The following is a 23,604-nucleotide window of genomic DNA, read 5'->3' on the forward strand; positions in this document are numbered from 1 at the left end:
CAATGCGGTTTTCTTTTAACGCTTCAGATTGTCATACGTTTTATTTGTGTTATTTTTAACGTGTTGTTGATACAACTGATAAAACGTCTAGCCCGCAGATGAAAAAATAAGGGCTGACTCACATATTTCATGTCGTACGCGTGATGCGAAAACTAATTTTACTACTTATATTTATCGTACTAAAACGTTCTGTTGATACAACTGATAACGTGTCTAGACCGCAGATGACTAGTAAACTAAGTAACTGAACTTTTTGTCTTAAAAATAACTCTTAAAGTTAAGACCCCTGGATACCGGCCGGTTTTTTTCCAGCCAAAACGCATCATTTTTTGACCATCGCACAGGCTGAACCAGTGATCCGTTAAGCAATCTAAAAACAGATATGAATTTGTCATAAAGTTTACTTGAGATCGGTCAGAACACTTTTTTCAGTTTTTTATTTAAACCCTCTCCAAATTTGATTTTAAAATTTGAAATTTGATAAAATGTTCAAACGTGTTTTATGCGTAGTAGGAATAAAATATCAAAAGTAAACTTCATGACAAATGCAAATCTGTTTTCAGATTACTTATCGGATCACTAGTTCAGCCTGTACGATGGACAACAAATGTACTATTATATTAACTAAAATGGCTTTTATTCATAGACAAAATTATTTAAATTAAAAATAATACCACAAAGCTCATATAAATTAATTAACATGGTCGAAATTTATTAAAACCGCTTTTTTCTTAAATATTGCCTATACAAAACTCCTTAAAAATGGTCGGTATCCAGGGGCCTTAACGTTTACCATATAAAATAAAAATCGTTAATTAATTAATTTATTTATTTGTTTAGATGGACGGGTAGCCCAATTAAAATGAAAATTATTATAGTATACAATTGTTAAAATACAGATCATCAGTTTAAAAAAGTAAACGATACAAATACACATTAAATCCATCAATAGTTACACACAGTGAACGATCGACATTATACTTATTTACTAATTTCATACATCTAATCACAGGAGCATTTATACTATAGTTTGTTGACTAAAATGGCAGATAAAAAGTATTTGACTGCCTAGTACTACGACTAGGATCAGAGAATTTTAAATTTGAAAGTAAAATTGGACAATAAATATTTCCATCAAGTACTCGTAGTTTAAAAATGAAACAGAGATCTAGCCGTTTTCGTCTTGTTTCCTATATTTTAAGGTTTAAAAAAGTTAGTAATGGCTTGTAAGAGGAGTGAGGTTGTCGCGTGATATCACATCTAAAAGATACTACTCTCAAAAACCGATTTTGAATCGACCTAACCTAACCTAACCTTCCTGTGCTGTGCTAAGCTACTGGCGTTAAACGCCTATCAATACTACACGTGTTCAGGCTGGAAGACAAACGATAACTTATAAGCACTAATTACGTTACCCTTGACTTTCTCTGATACTATGATGTTGAATGTGTACAACTCGCTTGCTGGAATAGCTGAGATAGTATAACTATTCTTCACAAGGTAAATCAGGTGCGATATCAGCAGGTAAGCTCAACAGTTATCGAGGCACCACTTTACAAAGAGAGCGACCAAGACTACCGATGGTCTTCTATCTGTATCGAACGTGGTATTATCCAAGTTAAATAGAAAACTTCTTAGCTGAACACAAACTTCATGAGCATCAAATTGTTAAAGAGATAATAAAAAAAAATAGATGTAGAAATGTAAGTGGTCTGAGTGATAAGAAATAACCAATAACCTTTTATTTTAGTTTAAAAATGTACTACACACACACACTGGTATTAAGAAGAACGTGATGTTTATAAAAAATATGAAAAAAATAAAAATGAGTAGAGAGACGGTTCTTTGAAAAGTGATGAGAAAATACTGTCATACTGTATGTTATTTAACGTAGAGTTACATAAAACATTAATTTAATTACTTAATTATAATAAACCCTCGAAGAAGGCTACTATTGTCCTTGCAGGGCCGCCAAAAGATTTATGAAATAAAATATTTTTGGACGTTGGTCACTATGAATCTTAATTGATCATTCAGAAATCTGTCTACAGTGTTAGTGTTTGGGTTAAATTCGTACTGGTTTGACCAATGCGTCGTATTCGTGTCACACAAGGATGACCTAAATAATATTGTACATTATCGCTTACACGGATATGTTAAAGTTATTCGAATGCAAACATCATTGTGTTTGGAAATTTCTACCTGACCTACTTTTAAGAAAATTTCTTTTTGTTTAAAACCTACGGGCGCAACCCGATTGACTCATACTGTCCTTTGGCTAATTGTAAAACACATTTTAATGAGATGTCAACAATATTGACGCAGTAGCCACAAGCCAAAATAGTCCTGTAGCAGTTGACGAATACCTAGTAAAAAAAACTTGTACCCAAAGGATTAACTTTGATTTCTTGAATTTCGACTGAAGTTCGATAAACTTATTAAAATGTCAAGCAAATTGTTTGTTTCCTTTGGCAATACTTCAGCAGATAAACATGATTTATGTACATTAAAACATGGAAATTAATTAAGTGCATGTGTAACATAATCTAATATTTTATCTATTATCTCTAATTTCTCATAATTAATCTCTTATCTCTAATGTCCCCTCTCCTCACCTCCACCGACGACGGATGTGACATCCAGCGTGGCGTTTCGGTACAAATTTTTAGTATGACTCCCAGCGATAAGACATATTCATGTAAAAAATAAAACAGATTCTATTATTTTAAGTCTTAGAAATGATGTACTATTGAAAAATTTTAAAATAACAATTGCTGTTAAAAAAAAACATTAATTACAAAATAAATTGGACACCTGCCTTTTAAATCCACGCAACACTGACAACACTGAATGTGAATAATAATTAATGATAGTCATCTTCCCGGGTAGGCTTGAGCTATAGTTTAACTGTATAGTTAGCCTGACTTAAGAAATAAGCCATCATAATACCTTTCAAAACTTGTCTTAAGATTAATTTTCCTGACAAACGATGCAACGGGTCTTTTTTAATTTATAAGTTATTTATTTGTTTTTCATACAATTTTTCTATGTTTTTTAAAGTTATTTGAATGATTCGACAATAGTTAATAATTAAGGCTCTAATCAATTTTAATTTGTTCATTGCCTTATTTTTAGTATTTATTATCGTGTCACTTCATTACATGATGATTCGACATTTTTCAAACACTTTTTATTTGGTTTTGTTGTCTCACAAATTGACACAATAATAAGCGCACACTTATTATAAGTCATAAAACTGAAACGTTTTTCGAATAACTGTTTCGTTTATTTTAGAAAACCAAAAATTGGAATAGAATACCACAAATTTGAAGAATTCAAATAGGAATTAAACAAAGTTTCAATTTAAATATCAAAATTTCATTGCCACGAAAACCTATAAAAGTGGCCGATAAACTCAAATATTTTTTCATAATTAAAATCGGACCCTATCGTAGGAAGGCGTTATTTTGTCAGGTTCTTAGGTCTAAAAAAATTATGGTAAATTTATAGTTCCATTGTATTTAATAGTATACATATACAACACAGTATAGCATCTAGTTGCTTTTGATGTATTTTAATTTTGGTAAAGTCGCTTCTGACCTGGTACGACATACGTTCCTTGAAGTTCAAAGCCTTGTCTGACGGAGTACAGCTCTTTGATGGGTTTTCCCTGCGATGTCCGGCATACTGCAACCATGAAAATTTAATTTAAAAAGCGGTAAAATACAAACACAAATGAATAGGAGCAAAATAATTTCCGTTAAATCCAGTCGCCGTCAGTATTCAATTAAATACAAAATATTACTAAAATGAGTTTTGTACAATTTTTTTAAATTTAATTGGTTAAACATATTTTGTCAAATCGATTCTCGTCTACTAAAAATTATGAGAGAGGTTTTTTTTTTGTCTTTGGTCCGGCATACATACACATTACCCACGTATTTGGGTTTGGGGAATTCGTTCATTCTAAAAATACAAAAAATAAATGCGATTATTTAAAAAACTACGCAGCAGACAAGTATAAACCGCTTGGGAAGACTAATGGAGCTGGCTAAGTAGAGGATTCGTTTTGGAAAAATAGAGACTTTACCCGGTAATGGTAGTCAATTTACATAATATTGAACCGTTGCAGTTTAACACATTTCCGGAAAAACAATGCTTTTCGTTTTGACAAATTAAACTGGCTAATTTATTTGCAAAAACACCTAGGCGGAAAAATAAACAATTTAAAAAAAAAAATCTTTTAACATGATTGAAATCGGGCCAGCCAAAGCACTTTTTACGGCCAAAATGACTTTTTGTGATAGAAAAACATTAAATCATGGATATGTTATCTCTTATCACTTATATTTTCTCTATTATCAATTATTATTATTAAAATGACTTAACCCGTTTATTAAAAAAAAAAATGAGTGAGTTCAACTCAATATTATTTTACTTATAACAGCTACTTTGTTATTAATTTGTACGAATTCTAATTTATACAGGAAAGTACAGAACAAGTTGTTTTATTATCTTATTCAAAAAATATTTATCTTATCCTAATCAGGTGTTAACCTGATCTTACATATTTTTGTAAACCTTATTTTCCATTTCCTGACAAGTTTTTAGTTGTTGACTTAACCCCTTTTTCACGCACACCCACGAATTACAAAAAAACACAAGCCCACTTTGTAAATTTATTGATCGGTTCAAATTACTTTTGGGTTCATTAGATCCATTAGCAACATTAATTACTTTCCTCGCAGCTGGTTTAAATAAATTACTTTAAATCACCCGTTAAAACTATACTTTTTCTCTAATTATTTATCGCTATTTTATAAAAAAAAAAAAAATAATTACCGTTATCTAAAATTAATGTATTATGCCGTACCAGTAAGTAAATTTGTATATTATTTCTATCTAGTCTGTACTAACTATTTATTTCGGCTTCTGATTCCTCCAATTAGTTTTCTGCTTATATTAAATGTCTTTGCAAACGTGGGTGGCGGGTTCATTATTTTTATTTCCAGTAGATATACATCCTAAGTGATTTTAATGATTGTTATGTTATTATATAGAGATTTAGCGTTGGAAATAATATAACCTAAATGGAGTTTTATTGTGGAGTGTGACTAACAACACAATTATCAAGGGGATTGCATGCGGTCTGTTTTCAAGGAGTTTTGTATAGCAAATAAAAAAAAAAAAAAAGAGGTTTTGATAAATTTCGACCACGCCAATTAATTGACCGGTTAAATTTTAGTAATTTTTACTATGAGTAAGAGTAATCATGGCTTATTTTAGACCAATAAGCCAGACAACATTTCGAAAAGACACTAAAAACAATGGACAATAATAGTGTGATTTTACACACAAATTTTCAAGGTGTTTTATATACTAACGCATTTAATAGTACCAGAAATCAGAGTACATAGACAATTTTTAAGGATTTTCATGTGTATTACTACTGTTCATACATTATTTCATATCGATACGAATTTAAGGTAAATAAGATGCAAAAACATTACCAACTGTGTGTTGTTTACACACTTTATCGTTTATTATAATAATATACTAGCGCATTTTATACAACGGCAATATTCAGAGTATAAATTAAAACCTATCACATTATCAGCTGTTGGAAACATAAATTTGGACCTCCGGTTGAAGAGTTTTGTGAATATATATGTATTATAGGTTTTTTTTCACACATTTTTTAAGTGTATTACGAATATCCAGTAAAAAAGAAAACTGATCGATATCAAGTTTTGAACAATAATTTATGGAGATATTAGGAAAAATAGGCTGGAGGAAAAGCTATAAAAACAGCATTAATAAAATAAATCTTTAATGTTTTTTTTTTAAATGTAAGACACTAAAGAGGAAACCACTCCGCCCATTTTTAAGGAGTAAAGCATAGGCAACTTTTCAAAAAAATCTTATATTAAAGCTTGAACTATAATGTATACTTATTAATACAGTAATGAGGATAATTTGTTGATTGCCATTTTATTTGTCAGGCTATCACAGTCATTTCTATAGGATAAATTACATTGTAAAAATTACAATTCATCAAAATGCAAAAGATATCTAATGTTTTAAGCATAACATTTAAGGGTCTGAAATCAATTCAGTACGGTCAAAGAGTAATTTCCTCTCCAATTTTTTTGTGGGGAGGGGGGTTCCTATTATTTAAAATAATAAATACTAAAAAAATGTAGCTAAAATTTCTAACCTTATATCGAGTACATGAGTTGGTACTACCATATCGAATAATAGTGTAAATAGGTTAAGTTATAATATGTTTTCGGGGTCGCTGTTTCGAAACAAGTTTTCCATTTTAACTCTTACTTAAGGGGTTGAGAATGGGACTAGAGTGGGTAATTTCAAATATTGTTAACATTTTTTTTTAAAATTTGATATTCTTTTATCTTCTGATTATATAACAAGTCATTTACTTAAGTCCATGTTGCTAAACCCATAATAGTCCTAAAATTTCTAGTGTTAAAGTCACTTTTTGGATTTTTTTCATTATTCAAAATGTGTTATAGGTATATGTTTATACGGGGGGTTGTTGAAATTTGGGTTTGATGCAATGTGTGTATAGAGGCATGCCTAAAGAATGTTCTATACAAAATTGACAGCTGTTCTAAAACCGGTCAGGTTTTCCCGGCTTCAAAGACGAAGGAGTACACTAAAGTACCATCTGCATAGGATTTAAGCACTATAGAGATACTAAACGAGTAACTCGGTCCACGGGGAAAAAAGTTATTTTATAATATTATTTAAAAACGTCCAAGTAAAAAAGGGTATGTTTTGATGACCTTCAAAAATACAAACGTTTCTTTAGATAAATATCGTTTTAGTTATTACCAATAATACGACAAGCTATTTCACGTGTTCCAGGTTTGTTTTGAAACAATTATTATTTAATTAGCTAATGGTTGTTGCGCTCGGTACGACAAAATGTTTTCGGTGACATCAGAACATCACTGTCTGTTGTCCAAGTCGAGCAAATTTGCGTCGAAACGTCACGAAAAAAAGTTAAAACAATATATTTTGTTTTCGATTCTTATCGAGTGATTAAAAAACTTCTATCGTTCTACGAGCTCATTATAAATTCTCATCAGTAGTCTGTTGTTTTTTTTTTTTTTCTTTAGAAAGATTGGCTGGTCTTAAAGTTTTTAGAACTGAATATTTTCTATTATACAAGTATAGGACCCTGGTACTTTTTGATACTTTCTAATATCGAATGTCTTATCTCTTACATCCAGCATCCAGCTGGACCACCTCTCGATACTAGTTTCTAATCCATTATCGTAATATGATTATGTTATGAAAATAAAGTTTAGAGTATCCACACTTCATACAGATACATCAAGTTGCAGGGTATATTAGGATGCAAGGATAGTCAAATTTATTTGTTAGATAGGCATTTATACTTACTAGCGAACCAAGGAAATTGATTTATGAGGAATGTTAAATATTGCTAAATGTTGCCAGTAAATGGATTAAGGCCAGATATTATAAAACTATTAAAAAACGTTTGGCCAGAACATAATATAATTAAGACTAAACTATCATAATATATATATAGAAGGATACTTGTTCTTTATATCGCTTTTTTAAATAAAGCATAAGGCCTTTAAGTCTGAAAATTAGACTGAAGGTAGATCTAGTGTGAGGCGATATTCTCAAAAACCCAATACCCAAACTATTTTTTTTTTTATTAAGAACTCATTCTAATTCAAACGAACTATTTCAGTTTAAAAAAGTCAAAAATTACAGTTTATTACATTGCAACTGTGCCAAGATCGATACCTTGAACGTGTTATAAAGAATTCAAATGTTTTATTTAAAACTTAAATCAGAGTGTTCTTAGGATCATTTTCGACCATGTCAATTACTTAACCGGTTCATTGTATAAGCTTCAAGGTATTATTTAAACCCTAAACTTGGCAGAAATAAAAATGAACACGAAAATTCCAAACAGTGATTTATTTATTTTTTTTACTAATCAAGACCCGTAGAATTCATTTTTACCGTTTTTTTTTTTTTAAAGAACCATTTTTTAAATTATTGCGTTAAGTTTTTATTTATAAGATAGTGTATTACAATTAAATAATGATACATTTTTTTTAGCTTTAATAGCCGTTTATGGTTAAATTTTTTTTTTCTACTGACAGAGTTTTACTCTCTAAATAACAAATCACATATAAGGCACTTATGTCCCCACATACGATTTTTTTACAGGTTTCTGTTGGAATATTTTTTCTTGAGTATCCTCGATAATATTCGGTGATTTCCAACTAAACGGATAGCCCCTGTACAATACAGCCTTCGTCGAGTGTTGATAATATGTTTTTCCGTTGACCTTTTTTGGAAATGCCGGAACCCGAATAAATCATTGCCGAGCCCCGACCGTCGAAACTTCCCAGAAGTCCATTGTGCTTAGTGCTGTGAGTGAATACCTGAGCCCCACCGCAACGGTAATAGCGTGCAATTCGCGTTTCCAGTTGAATTTCCCGTCGAAAATTACTGTTGGACTTGGACCGACAGATCCGGCAATTACTTATACACACTACTAGCCGGCTAACAGAGCGATTGATTAACCGCGAGCCATTCAATGTCTTTTAAAAAAAGCCAGTACAGTAAAGTACGAGGAGGTCACGGTTGAAACAAATAGATCCTTCTTTCCTATGGTATTGTGTACGTTTAAAAATGTTAGCCTTCGTTAAGTTTTGGTGCAAAAATTACCTACACAATGCGCCTTAATAAACGCTACCGTAGAGGCCTCTTAAGGCATGCGGTCTGTGTTTAAGGAGTTTTATATAGGCAATAAATAAGTGAAAAAAAGTGTTTCTAAATCATAGAAGTTATTTTGGTCATTCAAATGGGTTTTCTTTGAGCAGCGCTTCGTCCATTGCTTTGGTGTGGTCAAACATTGAGAAACATCACTTCTCCACCATCACAAACATACCCAAACAAAGTTTAGCAAAATATTTATTTAATAATAAATAAGAGGGCGCCACAAGATCTAACGATCTAACCAATCGCTGATTTGTAGTAATACCAAATGTAGAACCAATGCCAAACGCTTTGAATAATGCGATTTCATGGGTAAAAAGATCTTCAGCCCTTCAGAAGCCAATAAAGATAAGGTATGCCAGGTTAGGTTTGCCTAGATGGTTTTATAATTTAACGGGTCTAACTTGTAAATTGACTAGGACCAAACTGTGATTTTTTACCTTTACTTTGGTTTTCCTTATTAAAAAAAAATAGTTTGGGTACAGGTTTTTGAGAAAACTGTATATATATTATAGCTTTACACTAGAAATACCTTCAGTGATTTTCCAGTTTTAAAGGCCTAACACTTCATCTAAAAAGCGAAATAAAGAAAAAGTTTCCATCCATACTAGGGAAACTGGTTTTTAATATTTGTTTGGGTTGTCCAGGTATAACGGTAGTACCTATACTATGTCTTAAGGATATTTCATATAATTATGGAACTAATTGGACTATATTTAGAAATATAGTCTTAGAATATATTTTACAACCATTTGCTGTAACCGATTTTTTGATCTGTTATTAATATTTATATTGCGCATAGGTGTTCGTTTATTATTTCTAAGTACGTTCGGTTTTTTTTCCCAATAATTTTAACTTAAGTCGTTACACATTTTAAAACGTTAAAGAGAGCGGGACACTTGTGTACATAAAAAAATTATATCTACATCACGACTTTCCAACACCTAACAAATTTACCATCTTCAAATTACTGCGTTCTATACATTTTTAAAAAATTCATAAAACCAAATATTTGATTAAATTTTTAATAAAAGAACATGAAGAAATGGCAATATAGGTAAACTAATTTTAACATGGCCCGTGTATGTAATATGTACACATTTTTTTAAAATAAAAAATGTAATATAATATTTTGTTTTATGAATATAACTTGTACCTAGCCATTTGCCTTGGTAGCACTATCGCCACTATTACATATACTTAGTAAAAACTAATACAGACAAATATATTGTGTTCGTCGATATTATCGCTTAATAAAAATATACATTTGTTTAAATTAAAAAAAATTAAAAAAAAAAAAAAGAATCGGATTGTTGTGAAACCGTGGGTACAAAATAACAGTCCAATATAAACTCTAGAGAGTACCTTGTTAATCTGCATTAAAAAATTACATATCATATGTATAATAATTTTAAAGCTGGAGATATTTGGAGGGTTGAAGAAATTTAGATTTGAACTTATAGTGGGATAGGGTTTTTCCATTCCAACGCTTCAAAATGCGCGTTCAAACCTTTTTAGGACAAAAGCAAAATTATAAAACCCAGTAGGTACAGTGGTGAAGGAACATAGTGAGTGGGGGGGGGAGGTGGATCACAGGCCAGAAGAATTATTACAAGTTGAAAAATATGTAAATTTACATAGAGTGTTTTTGTCGATTTCGAAAATCAAGGAGTAGGTACCAATTTTTTTTGTTTACACAAGTTTAAATTATTAAAAAAAAAAACTAACGGCACGTGGTCACCGGTAATAAACGAACACGTATGCATTATACAGGGTGATCCAACAATAATTTTTTATTGGTTAAAAATTGCAAAAAAAAAAAAATCTAGTTAAAATTTGTAAATTTAAAAAAAAACATTAAATGATTTTTGTAAGAAACTCGGTTTTAAAAAATGCCGTTTATTCGAAAAAATTGTTTATACAGGTAATCTATTTGATATAAGACACTCATTTTCTCAGATAATATGGATATTTTATTCTATTGTTTTCCTATACTCGTAGGTGCATATATTTTACTATATTTTCAATACTTTGAAAACTTTTGCCTCCACCGTTTATGCGTAAAAAGTATGGATTTCGTTTTTATTTCAAATGGGAACTTATGTTTTTAATTCCATACACATATGAAGACAAAAAAATTAAAATATTGTTAGGGTTTCAATTTTTAACTAACATCAATCTCGCTGTTTGTCATGGTATTGTAAAGATCAATATTCAATCAGGCTTTACAACAATAGCACAGCAGTTTCACATTAAATAACATTAATGATAATATTTCTTTGCTATGGAAGTAAATTCCAATTGCAAAATTTTATTTTTTTCATACATATATACAAATTATCAGTAATTTAAATATAACAATAATAATAATAACAACAACAACAATTAATAAATAGCAACATTATATAATCAGATAGAGGAGCTCTTTAAAAAGAACTCCGATAGCATAACAATGTGATAAAATTATATGTTTTACTATATTTTTTAATACTTTGAAATTTTTCGCCTTCACCGCTTGTACGTAAACCAAGTATGGATATCACTTTCAGTTGTAATAAAATCTGTAGACCTGTGACCTCTCCTTCCCCACCATACCCCGACCCAACTGTACTGACTTATTTTAATCCCGTTAAAATGTAGACAAAATTTTTTGAAATGTTTTGAAATTTTAGCCATTGTTTTTAACAATATTTCAACATTTTTGTCTGTATATCGAATTGTATGGAATTAAAAACATATGTTTCCATGTAAAAAAAACGAGATCCATACTTGTTTAGCGTATAAGCGATGAAGTCGAAAATGTTCAAAGTATTGAAAAATATAGTAAAATATGTGCCTACAAGTATAGGAATAAAATTATTTTCAATTATTTTATCAATAAAGTAGTGATTGTAGGTGGTTTTAATACAAAGCCACATTAAATATATTATTTTTTTTGTACTTTTTTTTTTCAGAATACAATCTGCTTTTGAAACTTAAATTGGGCAATTTAGTGAAATTTTGTAATAAAAGTCGAACAGCATATAATTTCGACAACACTCTTTTTTCGATACATCTGCGATGGCTGACAAAACAAATAAAAAAATATGCGTCACGGCACCTTACCATGCTACAAAATATATTTACCGGGCGAATAGTGAAAAATTTAGTACCTACATTTTCGTATGTAACTTAATAAAAATGGTACTATTTGTAATAGGTCTAACGGTCTCCCGGCCTAGCTACATGCAACTCAATTTAATCTCAAAACTGCCCCTTTCGGGCCACCAGACAAAGAAGCACCAACGTTGATACCAATTTTTTTTAATCTGTTAGCTTAGTAGTGTTCAACTACTATTACTCGTATCTACTATAAATTGTATTATATGTTATCTCATTACCATTACTGTATATACTATATATTTCATGTAACGACAACCCATGCGATTAGGAGAAAAGTAAGTTGTACCATAGTAAATAATTTCAAAATGATCTATAGTGTAATTGTGTAGATAAAAAAAAATAAACAAGCCTATAATGTAGGTAATACTATATGAGAAGTTTATTCGACAAAGGGAATAAGTGAAAAATTCAAAAAAGATGGTATAACACGAAAAACTGTTTTCTAAATAGCCATCAGCGGTTCTGATTTGTTGAACTGTTGTATTATATAACTTGACCGTCCCCAGAAAATATTTTAGATAATCGACTGTATAAAGCTATAAATGCAGAATATTGTTGTCTCGATTTAACAAGAATAAAATATTATTTTCGTTGATCTTATCACCCGTGTATTGTTTGTGATTAGTTTGCACTAATTTTTGGTATAGATTTGTTAATGAGTTTGCTCAACGCTTTAGAGACTGCAATATTGCTATTGTCTTAACTTATTTTTATTATTTGAACACAATATCCTTTAAACCGCTGAACCGATTTCTTCGTGTAGTAACTCTTTAGATCAACAAATCGTTAATAAAACGTACCGCCCTGTGGCAAAAATTAAAAAAAATCACAATGATGTGTTTTTATTTTTAGTCGAATTAGTTCCAAATTTGTATGGAACATTTTTAAAACATAGTACTACCAATTAATATTGACAATCCTAAAAAACATCATCATAAATCCTTTCCCTTAGAAGTGATAAGTTTTTCTTATCTTTATTTCACTTTTTCAATTGAATTTTTAGCGATTTAGGTATGGAAATTAGACCTAAGGTAGATCTAGAATTGAACATATTACACAATTGTCTCAAAAATCTGTAGTCAATCTTTTTTTTATTAAGGAAAACTAAAAAAAAAAAAAATGGAAAAAATTACACTTCGACCGTAGTCAAATTCTAGGATGCTATGTGTGATTGAGTCAATAGTCAACAAGCATTTGAAATTGTTTTCATTAAATAAGTTAGTGGACCGGAGTAATAATAATTGAACGATAACGTTTAGTATGATAACATACAACATAATCATAAATATCACACAATGGGGGGCGTACAAGGAATATTAAATAAATAAATAACTGCTGTTACATATTTAAAAAAAAAAAGTGTTTTTTTTTCTACGGAGGTATAGTCTATTATATTTTTAATAAAGTTATAGTTGATTCGACTAATCTTAGGTAATATTAACAATTATTAGTAGATAATATTATTTTTATATGTAGAATAGTGTTAAATGTTATCGAATTTTAAACCTTAATATTCAATAAATGGGCTTTATAGAATAGTAGTGTGACCAAAACCAAACAAAATTTTATTTTATTTTTTTGCTCAGACTTGTTAAAACTTTTTTTTCAAAACGCGTTTTTTTGTCACACGTTTATAAGAAAAAACCGTGTGTAATCCCAAACAGTTAAAATTTTGGTGTGGCCACATCTGTGTATACAAATTATACAATGGTAATTTTTTTCCCACCTTTCTCTAAAGGCACTCTAATATAGTTGCAAATTTTTAATTATTTGAATTGTACAAGAAGGAAGGTAAACAACTAACAAACATAAATCAACGGCAATGCAAAGCAATTAGTTTTTACAGGCATTTAAAAACGTTAAAGGTTGAGCCGACGATTAAAAACGTTTTAGTGTTTCTTCAGTTATAGCAAGTATCGCACGTCACTAAACCAATAACACTATGCACAGTCATTTCAGTGTCATTTTGTTGTGTCTTTCTGGCGTTTATGGCATATCGTCTACGTTCGACAATATAAAATGGGAAGACCTTAAGCAAATTATAAACGGCCAATCCAGCATTAAGGAATGGGAAACAGCTATGGAGCAAGATTTAATTTACAAACATGGCAACGATTCACAAGGTTTTTACAAAGTTAAAGAGGCTGTGAATGACTATGCAAAAATAGTGCGAGCTGACGACAGTGCTCTAAATACATTCGAAACGCTCCGCGACATAATCAAAACAGCTTATCAATGCACGTTAGCGAAGTACGCAAGTCTTGCCACTTTCTTGTTATTACAGGACTTTTGGCAAATCAGATCAAGGACACTCTATACCTTAGATTTTGTAAAACAACATCCATCCTCTCGATGGGTTGGACCAGAAAAAAGAGATATAATGTATAGAGGATATTTTCACAAATTTAGCCACGGGAAATATCACTTGGACTACGACGTTAACGTCGAGGAAGAGCCATTTCAGCTATTCACCAAGCACGATTTAAGCACTAAAAAATCGCAGGAAATCCACAATATTTTGGCGGCCATGATCGGCAAGACGCTCGGTGTGAATATCAAGCACAACATCTATCCGGATGTGATAAAAGCGACGTTTAGAAACCAATATAGGAGAGAACGTATAGATCTTCTCAACAAATTCATTTGTGTTCTCAACGAGTCGATTATACTGCTCGACAATTTCATCGTAGACAAGTGCGTACAACACGAGGGAAATTTTGTGAAGAATTTCGAATCTCTAAAAACAGGCCTCGACGGAGATTTAATGTGGCTTCTAGCGCAATTCGATGAACTGAAGGCCAGACGTGCTGTGAAGTTGTACCATGATTTTACAAACCCGATCCCGCCAAATGATAGCCCAGTGAAGGCTTCGGGCTGCTTCGTAAAGAATTTGGAAATCAACGTTGCTGGTTATAAATGGGATTTGCCAAATACTACCAACCCGACGGCAATTTATGGCCAAACCGCAAACCGGTATGACATTGAACATTATTGCACGCTAGTATAATATGGGATACCTAACTTGTTATCGATCCTTATCGTTAAAATGCATTAAAAAATTAAGAGAGTATAGCTAAATAATAGAGACTACAAGTGCAAAAGCGAGATAGTTGCATTTGGACACGTTATTATACTAATAGTCTCTAGGAGTGATCGATCTAAGACCAGAGTTGGACATTATTTAGAACGTTTTATATCTAAAAAAAAATATTAAATTTTATTTTTATTTTTTGAATGTCCGTCGAAAAATAAATGACTGAACACAAATTTGCTCATTTAAATAATTCGTTGAAAACAAAATGATGAAATTAATTTATTTGGTTAAATTATTTATTTTTGACATAATTAAAAAAACTTCATTGTTGTTTTATAAATCATCTTAATTTATGGAATAAATAAAATTATTTGGATAATTTATCTTCGGTTTGGTCGAATGAAAAATATTATTCGATTAAATCGTCTTAGATTTGAACAAAGCTTAGACTTTATCACATGACTAAATTAATCGAGTCGATTGCTCATTACTCATGAGCTGTGCATATTTTATTATAAGTTTTGTTAAATTTGCTGCACCTCCAAATTTGTTCTTCTCCTGTACAATCTATATTTTTAAATTGGACCAAATAGTGATTTTTTCGAAACATGAATTCAAGTGTTAGATATTTTTCGTTGGAGACATTTAAGTTACTATTATTTCAAAGAATTAGACTATCAAATTCGTATATTTTAATTTTATACATTTTAAGAGACCTACTATGATAACGAATTTATTATTATTGTGTTTTAGACAATCCGAAACTAAATACAAAATTGTAGAAACCGCCAAGGAGCCGCAAAGCGAGGTAAGTATAGCTATGGTGTCGATTCGCGATCCAAGAACTACGGATATAGATCATCCTCAACCAAGAACTATGGGTCCAGTTGATGATTTTCCAGGAATTTTGGATACACATCATTCTTTTCCAGGAACTACGAGTACAGAACAACCCAGCAGTTCTGTAAGTATAATGAATTGATATTAAGCAGCACTGTATCAGAACGACCACGTTCTATTTACACAGAATGAAAATGATAAAGTACTACCTAGTAACCGCTAAGGACGTGCATTTTTAAGTTGTCTATCAACAAACGCAATTACTCTGCTAAAGGAAATTTGAATAGTAAAATATCCGTATGAATTTTACCAGAAACCAACGAAACTTATATTCACTTTTAACATTTGTTATATATTTTTTTTTCAGCGTGGCTAAGACGATTACATAAATAATTGTACAATAATGTAACAAGGTATGCAACCTATTATTTATTTTTCTTAATATCTGTTCAAAACAACCTTATCAATAGTTATTGGCTAACGGTATGTCTTATCAAATTTGGACGCTTTAAACCAATTAAAATATACCTTACTTACTCTGATCTACTTTTACTAGCTTCTTAAAAGTTTAACGTTTTCTTAAATTAGTTTTCATAAATTTGCTTAGTAGAAACATGTTCAAATATTTTATTACCTTTTCAAGAACAACCAAAAACCAAATTCATATCCATTTTTAATATTTTTTGTACGTTTTTTTCAGGACTCCAAAAAACCAACACTGTGAAAAGGGTTCTTATATCAAAATCTTACATTGACGTGTCATTTATCGAATCTAAAATGTATTACAGAAATTATCGCACAATATATTTACTATTCAACTTATGAGATTTTGTTTTTTTTCTTAAATAATAATTCCAAAATAACCTTAAAAGTGGTCTTCTGTAACAGCACAGTTGCAAATAAAAAGATGTTTTACTGAGTTTAGACCCGTTAAATATTAAAACAATCAAAACAACCCTAACTCGGCGAACCCTAACTTTGTTGGCTCCTTAAAACTAGATCTTTTTATCAATGAATTTCTATTATTTAAACCGTTTTAAAATGTATTACTACGCCCAAATCAGCAAATGGTTGAGTTAAAATTTACGAGGTTTGGATAATGAGGAGTTTTTATTTTTCACTTTTGTGTCTGGGCCCATCTCTATAGTTTAGAAATTGTACCTGATAGATACTAAACCAAAAGTTTAAACAATTCTCCCCTTACCCATCAAAATTTGAGAAAATCCTCTAAAAAAATTAATTTTTTAATCAAATTAAAAAAACGAATGTCTAAAACTTTTTTTAAAATAAACAGTCGAACTAGTTCCATTTTTGTATGACTATTCTTTAAACATAGTACTAACAGATGACCTGTCATAAAAACAAAAAACTGTGATATTTTAAACAAACTAAGAATTTTAATTGCAGTTTTACTTCGAATTGTTTTCCCCTGGGTTCCGACCTTTCTGAGCTGTGTTTTAATTTTAAATCATAAATACTAAAATATAAATAGACCTATATACAATCATATATAATAAGGCAGAAAATTAGCAACATGCTAGAATTTTTATAAGTATGTAAGTACCTTGAGCTCTAAAACGACGTAAAAAAAGGTTATTGTCTTAAAAATATGTGATTGTTTTTATATATGAGGCACTCAGAAGCCAAACTGATTAACTCCATAAAATGACATTTTTCAGGACAGGCAGTTAAAGTTATTTGAAACAATATATGTAAGTGCATTTGCCAATGTACTTAGTGCACTCGAGTGGTGAAAAATTAAGCTATGGAGCTATTTATCTTGGCCGCTGAAAATTATAAACATTTATAATGCATTTTTATGAGTTCATAAAAAATGTGTTGATAATACCCCTTGTTTGAACAATTAAATCTAATTAGATTTAAAAAATGCAATTGATCACCGATTATTTGAATAAAAACCAACCGTCAGTTGTTCCCACACGTTAGCCAAACTCAATAAACACAAAATTACAATTAAAAACGCGATATCTATATATATATATATATATAACGTTCAGCGTTCGCACAGATTTTCCAATTGACCCCCTGCCCAATGACATATCCATGTTAAAAAAATTAGGGGCCTCATTTTAGGTCAAGACGAGCCACAGATCAACGGAGTCTCACAAAAGCCTGTTATATATATATATATATAAAGTATATATTATATACAAGAAGATACATTAATGATAATACGCTTATTTTTTTTTTTTTGACATTTTCATGTCTTAGCTCTGGCACATAACCGAAAAAAGCGTTACCACACGGAGATGAGGTGAGGGGTGGGAACGGGGTTGCGGTTGGGGGTGAGAATTAGCCGGTACATAACCGAAAAAACGTGTTACGCTGTTATCTGGTATGAGATAAGATAAGATATGTTGTACGTTCATAATAGAAATGAATAATACATTTAAAACAGTTTAATTCTCTACGTTAAGTTACTTTTGGCCAGATAACAAACACTACAATTTTAACCAGAAACTTGATTTTACATACATTTTTAATCTCCTTGGCTTGTGCTGTAACTGGAAGTTCCATGTAACTTTTTTATTTTTAACTAATAATTCCACAACTAATCTAAATTTATTCGGTACTTCAACTAGATATGAAAATGCTCTATCGTGGTTGCAGACTCGGCTGAAAAATGGCTGATTTTTTTGAAAACATTTTTTTACACAAACTGCTTTGTCTCCAATCACCAAAACTACAAGAATTCCAGGTTTTAGTAGCAAATTTTAAGGTACTTGTATATTATTTTAAGGCGTATGTTTTACAACGATAAATTATTTTGTTTTCATCATAGTTGAGCAAAAAGTAGTCAAAGTAAACCAACGTAGCCAAATAACGGCCGAAAACGTTTAGTATTTTTTCTGGGGGTCTAAAAAAAGTTGGACTTTTTAAATTTAAATGCAAACTTATACGCTTGATTTTCTTTTTAAATAAAAAATATTTTGCCGAAAATACAGAGAAATCTTTAGCATTTGTTATTTTGATTATTTTTTTTATGCTCACTACTAAAAGTACCTAACGACAATTATGTAACAAAATAACTTTATCAACGGTTGTCTGTTAAAACGGCACAGGTGCAAATAAAAGGATATCTTGTAGAGGTTAGATCTTTTTATCATTGAAATTGTATGAAGCATTTGGCTTTGATTTTAAGCCGTTTAGTAGTGTATTACTTTACTCCAATCAGCGATTGGTTAGAGTGTTACACTTTGTCGAGCCAACTTATTTATTACAAAAGAAATAATTTTTAGATCTAAATCTCTAAAATTTTGCTTGACAAAGTGAAATAAAGAAAAAAATTCTATCCCTTCTAAAGGAAAGGGTTAATGATATTTTTTTGGTTTGTTAACGTTTATCGATAGTACTATGTTTGAAGAACAATTCAAATAAATGTGGAACATTTTCAACTTTTTTTAAAAAAGTTAAAGAGCATCGTAATTTTAAGTTGAAAAATGTATACATTTTTTAGGTGTTTTTCTCGAATTTAATGAGGAAGAGGTGACTTTTTTAAATTTTTGGCCTTTTAAAGTACCTTTCAGGTATGATTTTTGATCTAAAGAGTTGCTACACGAAGAAATCGGTTCAGCGGTTTACGAGATACCGTGGGTCCAGACACAAAAAAAAAAATAAATAAAAACACATCATTGTAAGAACAATACCTTCTCAGCTCACCATCGAAACTATAACGTTACAGACGAATGGACGTTTTTAAGAATACTCTAAGTCTGTTGGTACGGAGATATTAGATTCGACAAGGAGCTGAGAGGCTCTTGTTTTTACAATTATGTGTATATTATTAATTAATTTTGACATTTTCTCTACATAGCGGATAGCTAAAACTAAATCCATATTCATAAAATGCTGACTTAGGAGAAATCTATTATATGTGCAAATTTCATTCACTGAACATGTACACAAAGAAATGTAAACAACTAAAGAACATACACCGACGGTTATGCTAACACCGTTTACCTGCATGGATTTTCCGAAGAAGTTACAGGCTGAACCGAGGGTCATAAACGTTTTAGTGTTTCTTGAGCTATAGCAAGTATCTAACGTCACTAAAATATTAACAATATGTTCAGTCGTTTTAGTGTCATTTTGTTATGTCTTTTCGGCGTTTATTGCAGATCGTCTACGTTTGACAATTTGAATTGGTTTGAACTAAAAAAAATGTTGAACGGCCAAACCCACATTAAGGAATTGGGCACAACTATGGACCAATACATCCTTAAAGAAAATGATGATGGCTCAAAAACCCCTTTTCACGTTGGGACCGCTGTGGAAGAATTTGCGCAAAAGGTGGAAGCTGACGTAAGAGCAATGGAAAAATTCGGATCGATCCGCGACACAATCAAAACAGCATATCAATGCACGTTAGCAAAATACACAAGTCTTACCAATTTCTTGATAGTACAGGAAATTTTGTTGGTCAAATCACTGACAAACGATGCTGTAACTTATGTAGGACTGTCAGGAGAACGAAATAAACAATTATTGTTTGGAAAAAAATTTTATGAATTCAGCAAGGGGAGATATCACTTGGACTTCGACGTTAATGTTGACGCAGATCAATTTAACATACTCACCAAACACGGTTATGGCACTAAAAAAAAGCAGGAAATCCACAATATATTTTTTGACATGATCAGAAAGAAGCTTAGTGTGAATATCAGACACAAAACCTATCCGGATGTGCTGATAACGAAACTTGCAAACCAACATGAACAAAACCGTGTCGAAACTCTCAACAAATTAATTTGTGTTCTCAACGAGTCGATTATGTTGCTCGACAATTTCATCGTAGACAAGTGCGTAGAACACGAGGGCAATTTTGTAAAGAATTTCAAATCCTTACAAAATGGCGTCACGGGAGATTTAATGTGGCTTCTACATTATTACGATGAACGGAAGGCCAGTGGCGCTGTTGAATTGTACAGGGATTTTACAAACTCGGTTCTGCCAGGAACTCACACAATAAGGGCTTCGGGCTGCTTCGTAGAAAATTTGGAAATCAAGGTTGCTGGATTACAATGGGATTTGCCAAACAATAATAAACCGACAATTTATGGCCAAACCGCATACCGGTATGATATCAAATAATATGACATAATATTATCAAATTTTTATTTTTGTATTTAATAAAAAAATTTAAGAGGCCCTATCATATATAACCTATTATTATTGTGTTTTAGACAAACCGAAACTAATTACAAAATTATACCAACCACCAATCCGTCGCCAGGCGGGAGCAATGTAGCTATGGTATTGTTTCGCGATCCAGAAACTTTGTTTGGAAGTATGGATCGATCCAGCAGTTCTGTAAGTATAAAGCATTGATATTAAATAGAACTGTAGCAGACGAGCACGTTCTATTAACACACAATGAGAATAATAAATTATAGTCAAAATGTCACTAATGTTGTTTAGGTTTCCAAAAAACATCACTATAATAAACAATCTCTTCTGTAGTATACAGAAATTGTATAATAGATAACTTAATCCACAAATTATAAATATAATCATAGACTATTCTACAATGATGTAACAAGGTATGCAACCTATTATTTATTTTTCACAATATATTGACATTTACATGTCTTAGCTTTGGCACATACCCGAAAAAAGCGAAACGAAAAAAGAAATGGGGTTGTTGGTGGGAATGGGGTTGGGGTTGAGTGTGGAAATGAGCTCTGGCACATGACCGAAAAAAGTGTTAACAAAAAAAGTGTTACGCTGTTATCTGATAAGAGATAACAGGTAAGAATATGGAGGTGGGAGATAGGGGGTGAGTGATAGAGGTGGGAGCTAGTGGGTAGGGGATAGGGAAAGATATAGGAGATAAGAGATAAGATATATGTTGTACGTTCAACGTTCAAACTAGAACTAAATAATAAATTCAAAACAGTTTAAGGGCCCAAATTCTCTATGAATTGTTTTTAACACTACAATATTAGCCAGAAACTTGATGTTTTAATTACTAGCTTGTTACTGCATCTTAATATAATTCCACCACTACTCTTAATAATTTATCTCGGTACTTCAATGAGACCTGTAAATGCTCTTTCGTGGTTGCAGACTCGGCTGAAAAACTTTTATTTTTTTTTTAAAATGACTTTAACAACGATTGGCTATGGGTACGTGTTATAGACATTACAATTTTTTGAAATACACCTAACCTACTCTTATTCACTTTTACATGCTTTTTAGAGGTTAAAGTTTTCTTAATTTTTTTTCCATTAACCTGCTTAGTAAAAACATGTTTTTTTTTTTCTTTTTTATTATTTATATTACACAATCTATACAATTTTTTTTTTTGTACAATAAGCGTAAGTGATAATGGATAAATATAATTTTGCTTGATTTCTTGGTTGGAGGAAACACCCAGTGTTGGTACTCCGACGTGTGAGGTTAGTTGCTTGATACTACATTAGGATCTTAGGAATACTCTCGGCCAGTTTCGCTTAAGTCTTCTTGCAGGATTGCCAGGGAGATTGGGAGAGGATAGATTGGAAATTAGTGGGTTGGTATGATTGAGGAGGCTTCTGTTGAAGAGCCCTGGGTGCCATACCTTATCGAACGCTTGCGAGACATTAGGAATACTGCAGATGTATAAAACTTCTTTTCTAGCGAGCTGGAAATTGCATCTGCAATCCTATGAATTTGACGTATTGTTGAGTGTGATTCTCGGAATCCAAATTGGGTATTGGGAATAATTGATTTATCATTAATAATTGGATATATTCGTTTCAAAATTAGTTTTTCGCATAGCTTGGAAAAAAAAGGTAGGAGACTGATGGGTCTGTAAGATAATGCTTGATTTGTTGGCTTGTTGGGCTTTGGAAAAAGAGTTACTATTGAAAACTTCCAAGAGATTAGAAAGTATGAGAGTCTTAGAGTTGCGTTTAGTAAGTGTGTTAGGTGAATGATTGCTTTTGGTGGGAGTTTACGAGCTACTTAGGCTGTTATTAAATCGAATCTGGAAGATTTACCCAGAGGGAATTTCTGTATTACTGCGTTCACTTCTCTAGGAGAGAAGTATTTTGGTGGTCTGTCCATGGGTAGTGGAGATTGCAGAAACTGGTTGATTTCTTCATCGCTAGTGGTGTTGGGTGTGTCAAAGGGCTTGAAGGCATTGGATAAGTGTTCATGGAAACTCTCAGCTTTTTCTTTATCATCAATGGCTAAGCTGCCATCTTGTTTAATAAGGGGAGATGAGTTTTGTTTAATTATTAATATATTGCGGGTCGTTTTCCAAAGATAGTTATATTTTACGGATAGTCTAGATGTGTGTTTAGCAAAGTCTTCAGATCGTTGTTTAGCTAGCTGTATTTTAAGAAGTATGCATCGGTGATTGTATTTATTTTTATCTGAGGGGTATTTGGTTATTTGCCACCAGGCTCTAGCTCTTCTTTTTTGCACGATTAAAGTCTATATATGTGGCGGGATTGGGTTTTGCGCCGGATTAGGATTAGGTTGTTTTGGCGAGGACGAGCTCCAGGCAGCATTTTGAATGGTTTTTGTATTACTAAGTTTTTTTATTGTCCAGTGATGTAACAGAGAATGTTACATATTATTTCTTTTTCTCAATATGTTTTTCAAATAACTTTAACATCGATTGGCTATGGGTACTTGTTATAGACATTCAAATTCTTAGAAATACACCTCATCTACTCTAATCTACCTTTACATCCTTTTTCTGGTTTTCTTAAATTTTTAACCATAAACAGCCTTAGTAAAAACATGTTTAAATGTTTTATTATACCTTA

The 23,604-nt window shown here is 31.4% G+C and overlaps 3 protein-coding genes across 8 annotated transcripts in view; 2 read left to right on the plus strand and 1 right to left on the minus strand.

Annotated features, from left to right (window-relative positions):
* Nucleotides 1-23,604, minus strand: part of LOC126837492 (uncharacterized) — a 207,505-nt gene that overhangs the window by 112,374 nt on the left and 71,527 nt on the right. The window lies entirely within an intron of this gene.
* LOC126837522 (uncharacterized) overlaps nucleotides 1-23,604 on the plus strand; it is a 164,226-nt gene that overhangs the window by 87,122 nt on the left and 53,500 nt on the right. The window lies entirely within an intron of this gene.
* LOC126837517 (uncharacterized) overlaps nucleotides 13,861-23,604 on the plus strand; it is a 168,662-nt gene continuing 158,918 nt past the window's right edge. The window contains exons 1-4 of the mRNA XM_050571447.1: nucleotides 13,861-14,925; nucleotides 15,740-15,950; nucleotides 16,194-16,239; nucleotides 16,527-16,549. Of these exons, the coding sequence (XP_050427404.1) occupies nucleotides 13,895-14,925; nucleotides 15,740-15,950; nucleotides 16,194-16,202 (1,251 nt within the window). The 5' untranslated portion in view covers nucleotides 13,861-13,894 and the 3' untranslated portion in view covers nucleotides 16,203-16,239; nucleotides 16,527-16,549. The remainder of the gene's footprint in view (nucleotides 14,926-15,739; nucleotides 15,951-16,193; nucleotides 16,240-16,526; nucleotides 16,550-23,604) is intronic.

The sequence above is a fragment of the Adelges cooleyi genome, unplaced genomic scaffold, assembly GCF_023614345.1.
Source record: "Adelges cooleyi isolate 19-005CV unplaced genomic scaffold, UGA_ACOO_1.1 ACOO_flye_CR_arks_rails_tigmint_CR_PRNA_25, whole genome shotgun sequence".
NCBI lineage: Eukaryota > Metazoa > Arthropoda > Insecta > Hemiptera > Adelgidae > Adelges > Adelges cooleyi.